Genomic DNA, 6,569 nt, shown 5'->3' on the forward strand with positions numbered 1-6,569 from the left:
GTCCGGGCGCCGTCGGGGCGGCCTCTGCGGCGCGGGCGCTGCGGGCCTGGGGCGCGGGCTGCGAGGGGCCGCGGGAGCCGTCGCAGGGGCAGGAGCCCGACGAGTCCGAGGAGGAGGCAGGGGACGTGGAGTCCGGGTGGCCGGCCCAGCCCCAACCCTGGGGGAAGATCCAGTGGTCTTGGCCCAGGAGGCTGTGCAGAGGAGGGGACTGGGCCATGGCCGCGGCTGCTGCGGGCTCTGGGAGGCTGGGCCGGCCACCTCCAGGCCTGAGCTTTTATCCGGACCAAAGGTGAGAGGTGCCCCCCTGCCAGGTTGCAGAGAGGTGTCAAAACCCACAGAGCCCAGGGAAGGCCTGGGCAGGGGGGGGCCTTGGGAAAGCGGGCCCATTTGCGGAGGTGTGGATTCTGACTCCTCGGGGGCTCTAATGGAGGCCCCTGCAGCCCGGGAAGTGTGGGAGGGACAATTCGCATCTGGATGGAGCTGCTAAGCTTCTTACCGAGTTCCCACCCACCCGGGCTCGTGGCGCGGTGAGTGCCCAGGGGCCCGACAGTGGTGGGCAGTGCCATCGTCTGGGGGCGGCCGGGCTGCCTGCCCCTCGTGTGAAGAGCGGACCCGGGCGCCTGTCTCATCACCAGCCCCGTGGCAGGGCGGGGGGCCTTAGCCCAGTAACTCCCCACTGGCCCAGAGGGATTTGCCCATAGTATGTGGGGTGGGGTGCAAATAGGGGGTCATACAGGTGGATCCTTCCTGGGTTGCCCCCCCCCCCCACCCCCGGAACCTGCACTTGCCGGTTTGCCGAATGACATGAAGAAAGTCATCTCACTGTCCACAGATAGTTTCTGTCCCCGAAAAATCAAACAGAGCAGCCTGAGATGAGAAGAGGAATCGGGTGCAGTGGGTGAGGAACATGGAGGGAGGTGGGCCCCCAGGCAGGCCTGAGGCTATTTGCTGTGTGACCTGGGGCAAGTCCCTGAACTCCTCGGAGGCTCAAGCTTCCTCAGTCTCCTAGCAGTAATAATCCCATATACCCACCGCCTACGATGGCTGCCGGTACTTAGTGGAACCGTCTGTGGAACCACTTAGTATAGGCCTGGAAAGTGGGCTGAATGTTTGTTGCTATCATTTTATAGGCAAGGTACTTCCATTTCAAGATGCTGGAGGCGTTGCTCATTTAATTCATATTTTTGTTAGCCACTAGTAAATGTCAGGCACACCAGGGTGAACAGGCTAGTTGAGTCTCTGCTCTCGTGACATTTCAGCCTTGTGGGAGAGACAGGTGAACAGGCCATTATACATTGAGTAGGTCCACCATTAACTAGCTGTGTGCCCTTGGGCAGGGCTCTTAACTTGAGCTTCAGCGTCTGTTCCATTAAACAGGAATAATGTCGTTAGAGTATCTACTCAGAGGACTGTTGTAGTCTCTGAGGATAAACGCCGAGACTCCCAAGAGTAAAGCTCTCTCTCCTCAGCAGTGATTACAGTTTAAAGGAGGCATCAGTGTCCTTTGTGATCTGCGGAGAAAGGGCTGAACTCAGAGGCTAAGGGCCACATGAGGGGCAGGGATGGTAGGGCTCTGGCCACAGAGCTGGAGAGGTCACAGCTGGGCCCTGAACCATGAGTAGGACTTGGGTAAAGAGAGAGACAGGTAGGGGGCATTCTGGCCGTGGGAACTGCATAAGCAAAACCTGGCAGTGGGACTTGCCAAGGTGCTTCTGGAAAATTCTGGAGCAGTGTGCAAGCAGGCCGGTGTGGAGAGCTCGAGCACACCGTGGCTGGGGCCGGGCTAAGAAATTGGGGAGCCAAATGGACTTTGTAGCAGAACTATGACATGAAAAAAAAATCGGTAATTGATAACTCAAGGTCAGCATGATGAAGTTTCTGGAATAGATTGGCTTGGACCAGCTGGAAGTAGTAAACGGCCTTGTACTATTTGTGGCTGTTCCTAAAAGTAAATATTTAGTTACACAAATTACATAACTAATACATTCTCTTTGTGAGCAACGGGGCTTTGCAGATAAAGCTGGAGTCCCTATTACTCCTCACTAGAGGCAGCGGCTGTTAAGGCGTCTGGTGCCTTTCCAGTCCCGGCCCAGGCATTCACACTGACATATATAAACAAGGTATCGTTGGAGCAGGTTTTCTGTAACTTGCTTTCTATCATTCAACAGCGTGTCTTAGAGCAATGCCTGTCAGGATATTGTAGCTGATGCATAGACTGTCATAGTTTGATTTAAATGGGTGAATATTTAAACATCCTACAGGGGTGCCTGGGTGTCCCACTTTGGCTCAGGTCGTGGTCTCGCGGTCTGGTCGGTGAGTTCGAGCCCCACGTCAGGCTCTGTTTTGACAGCTCAGAGCCTGGAGCCTGGTTTGGATTCTGTGTCTCCCTCTCTCTCTGCTCCTCCCCCGCTCGTGCTCTGTCTCTCTCTGTCTCTCAGAAATGAATAAATGTTAAAAAAAATTTTTTTAATGTCATATGAACATTAGAGTGGATAATTTTAACTGGGGAAAAATGTAAAATGGCAGGAGGTGCAGATAAACCTTCAATGATGACATTTCATTACTTTCTGCTCAGAACTTACTGTTTTTTTAATATGAGAGAAAACGGGGGCGCCTGGGAGGCTCAGTCAGTTAAGCATCCAACTTTGGCTCAGGTCATGATCTCATGGTTCATGGGTCCGAGCCCTACCTCGGGCTCTGTGCTCACAGCCCAGAGCTTGGAGCCTGCTTTGGATTCTGTGTCTCCCTGTCTCTCTGCCCCTGCCCTTCATGTTCTCACGTTCTCTCTCTCTCTCTCAAAAATAAACATGAAATATTAGGGAAAATAGGCCGAAATTGCCACTCTATGCAACATGATGATGAAATAGTAATTGGCGTTGAATAACGTTGGTCAAGGCAACTCTTGTTTCGTTTATTCCAGCTGCTGTGAAGGAGGAAAGGAAAATTTTAATTCATCCATAGCACAGGAGGAAGCTGAACCACTTAACAGTGGCTTTGAATCCACACGGGCTTTCTTTGGAAAGAAGCAGGCAGTTATGCAACATTTCATGACTCAAGAGGATTTAAACCAAAGTAAAAAAAAAAAAAAAATGATAATACTTTTTCCTAAGGGCAGCGGGGACTTAGAAAACAGCCAGTTCTACACTTTCTAGGTCGAAATAATGGCAAATCATTTAGAATAAGTCGTTGTTCGTCCAAGCCTGCACGGTACTAAAAAAGGCTTGTCATAGTGTACTATCAGGGAATTGATATGCATGTGGTTGACGGTTGTAAACAAAATTCATATGGTTTCATGTATGTTTCTTGATCCAGACTCTGAAGTTTTTCAGGTTAATGTGCTGTTGATACTGAGCTTTCTGACTCACTCCTTTTAACATTTCTATAATATTCCATGGCATGTGTGCACCAGCCAGACCCTTATTGATGCATCTTTAGTGTGTTTTTATTTTTTTTAATTTTTATATTTATTTATTTGAGAGACCAGGCAGAGAGAGAGAGAGAGAGAGAGAGAGAATCCCTAGCAGGCTCCACACCATCAGCGTAGAGCCCTGTGCGGGCTTAAACTCACAAGCTGTGAAATCATAACCTGAGCTGAAATCAAGAGTCTGATGCTTAACCGACTGAGCCACCCAGGTACCCCTTTAGTTAAGTGTTTTTAGTTTTTGCCAAACAGCACTGCCCTTTTGCTCAGGCAGGTAGATGTGGAGAGGTGGATTAGCCTTGTGAGCTCCTGGAAGGTTCTGGATATCCAGAGTCCTCCTCCCCCCTCCCACCCCCTTAGAGCCAGCCCGGGGGCATTTCCTATGAAAGGATTTGGTGAATAATGAGAATCCACCGCCAGCACAGAGCCCTGCTTACTATCCTTTCCTCTGTAGGATAGCCTGGCCTCCTGTCTTGGTTTGAGCTAGCCCCAGAGCCCCAGGCTTCAGACTGACTGGGATGTCAGAGCATAAGTTCTAGAAGATGGGGCCCTGGCTCTTCACCAGGCCCCTCAGCCAGGCTCTGGAAGCACAGGGACACACTGTGTGCCAGCCCCACTCCCAGGGGGGGAAGCCAAAGTGGATCCCCACCACCCCCTGCACTGGTTCTCCACCTAAGCACAGGGAGGCAATGTAGCCTAATAGTTAGGATGCCAGGCTGTGGAATCAGACTGACCTGGCTTAGAGTCCCAGCTTCACCCCTTATAAGCCGGGAGAACTTGGGTGATTTACTCAGCCTCAGTTTTCTCATCTGTGAAGTGGGGATTCTGATCTCCAGAGCGATTGTTGAGATAAATAAACATAATGCGTGTCATAGAGCTTATCACAGAGCCTACGTTTATAAATCTTGCTTATAGCAAGTTCAGGGGCAACAGAAGGAAGTAGGCAAAGGACTAGGTCGGGGTGTGGGTAAGGATATCTTTTAGTCTTAGCTCTAGAAGAAGGTGATTCCTTCCATTCCTGAGACTCTCTCTTGCACCAGACCCAGTGCACCCCACCCCGTCCCCCTCCTCCCTCTCCAGCCCTTCTCTGTGGACCTAGTGTGGGGGTCATCCTCAGCAGGGCACTCCAGCTCCTGGCCTGTGGCAGGGGTCACCACAGCTGCAGTACAGAGGGAACGGGAGAGCTCGGATGCCTGGAGCTGGAGCCAACCAGCCCCGCTAAAGCTAGGAACGGAGCATCTGAACCTGTTCCTCCTGGTGGCTGGGTCCTGGCCCCGGTGCCTGTCCAGCTTGCCTCTGGGACCCTCGAGCATCCCCGCTCTGTGCAGGAACCTGCCCCAGGTGCTCGGCGAACAAGCTGGGTCTGGGCCGTGCCCCACGGCGTCCTCCAATTGAGCCAGCTCTGTTTCTGTCTTCCTCATCTGACTCTCATGTTAAAAGGAGGGACGTCTAAAGCTGTACGCTCTTAGATAAGGCGATTACCTTCTGGGCCTCAGTGGGCTACTGGCCCCGGGTTCAGCCCCTCCTGATAGGAGGAGGTGGCGGCTAGATCAGGGAAACATGGTCAGTAGTGTTCCCTAGTATTGCAGACACTTCTAGTTGTACACACAATGTCTGTTACAGCCTCTATTCTTATATCTTTTTAAAAATGTTTGGGGCGCCTGGGTGGCTCAGTCGGTTAAGCGGCCGACTTCGGCTCAGGTCACGATCTTGCGGTCGTTGAGTTCGAGCCCCGCGTCGGGCTCTGTGCTGACAGCTCAGAGCCTGGAGCCTGTTTCAGATTCTGTGTCTCCCTCTCTCTGACCCTCCCCCATTCATGCTCTGTCTCAAGAATAAATAAACATTAAAAAAAAATTTTTTTTTTAATAAAAAAAAAGATAAAAATGTTTACTTACTTACAAGAGAGAGTGGGGGAGGGGCAGAGAGAGAGGGAGAGAGAGAATCTGAAGTAGGCTCCACGCTGTCAGCACAGAACCCAATGTGGGGTTTGATCTCATGAACCGTAAGATCATGACCTGAGCTGAAACCAAGAGTCGGATGCTTAGCCAACTGAGCCCCCCAGGTGCATCCTTATATATATTTTTAATAAGAGGACTGTGTATTGTTGGGGGTGGCAATATGCCCAGTAAGAAACTACATTTCCCAGCCTCCCGTATTCATGGAACGGCCAATGAGATGTTAGTAGAAATATTAAATGGGGCTTCTAGGAAAGCTCTTTAAAGTAGAGAGGTACACTCCTACATTTCTACCCGCTTATATTTTCTTCCTGGAAAATGTGATGACTGGAGGTTCAGCAACCATTTTGTGACACTGAAGCAATCCCAGGGACAGAAGTCATACAGTAAGGATGATGGAGCTTAAAGAAGCCTGAGGCATTGATGATAACACAGAAACACTGTACTGGCCCGGAACTGTCTATCCTAACTTTCTTTACTGTGAGAGAAAACAAATCACCAGCCTGTCTTAAGCTGTTCACATTTGGCTGTGTAAGAACAGCCACACATAATTCCTGTGCGTGCACATGAGAGAAGTGCCTAGGATATCCTTGTCAACAACAAATGGGGCCATGTGAGCTGGATGAGAGTGAAGCGAATTCACAACAGATTCAGTGTTCCCACCGATGAAGGAGGGGTGACCACCTGGAGGAAGGTCTCCAGCGACGTGCCACCGACTCTGTTCCCAGCCTCGTCAAGGGCAGCGCTATGATCTTGAATGAAGATATGAACTGATCTCATTTGGGGCAAGTGCGGCAAGTGAACTGGGTAATGAAGAGACGCTGACAGGCTGGGTCTAATAAGGAGGGCTCCACAGGGCTCCACGTGTCCTCCGTCCCCGTTCAGGGCCAGGCGGCATCGTGTAGCCAGCGCCACACGTGGAAAGGGCATCGTAGTCACTGCCTTCCAGGCATCAAGGGCACCGGAAGCAAATGTGATCCCATTTGCATTTGCAAGAAACAGAGGTCTTCAACCAAGGAGGCGACGGCCTCCTATTTTCTGTGCAGGGTGGGCCCTAGCCAGAGTAATTGGGCCCAGATTCGTGAGGGGGACTAACGCCGGGGGGGGGGGGGTGTTTAAGGACTCAGCGATGTTTTGTCCAAAAAAAAAAAAAAAAAAAACACTCAGGGACGTGATGGTTGTCCCCAGGTGCC

General features: G+C 51.3%; 2 protein-coding genes across 4 annotated transcripts in view; one reads left to right on the top strand and one right to left on the bottom strand.

The window, feature by feature from the left end:
* The window catches only part of MESP2 (mesoderm posterior bHLH transcription factor 2), a 2,421-nt gene extending 2,183 nt beyond the window's left edge, over nucleotides 1-238 (bottom strand). Inside the window, exon 1 of the mRNA XM_040493400.1 lies at nucleotides 23-238. Coding sequence (XP_040349334.1) covers nucleotides 23-217 — 195 coding nt within the window. The 5' untranslated portion in view covers nucleotides 218-238. The remainder of the gene's footprint in view (nucleotides 1-22) is intronic.
* Nucleotides 181-6,569, top strand: part of MESP1 (mesoderm posterior bHLH transcription factor 1) — a 19,549-nt gene continuing 13,160 nt past the window's right edge. Inside the window, exon 1 of one of the 3 annotated variants that reach the window (XM_040493664.1) lies at nucleotides 181-289. The gene's annotated coding sequence lies outside the window, so the exon portion shown is untranslated. The remainder of the gene's footprint in view (nucleotides 290-6,569) is intronic. The other 2 variants (XM_040493663.1, XM_040493662.1) reach the window with 2 other exon arrangements.

The sequence above is a fragment of the Herpailurus yagouaroundi genome, unplaced genomic scaffold, assembly GCF_014898765.1.
Source record: "Herpailurus yagouaroundi ecotype Mexico unplaced genomic scaffold, PumYag 185, whole genome shotgun sequence".
NCBI lineage: Eukaryota > Metazoa > Chordata > Mammalia > Carnivora > Felidae > Herpailurus > Herpailurus yagouaroundi.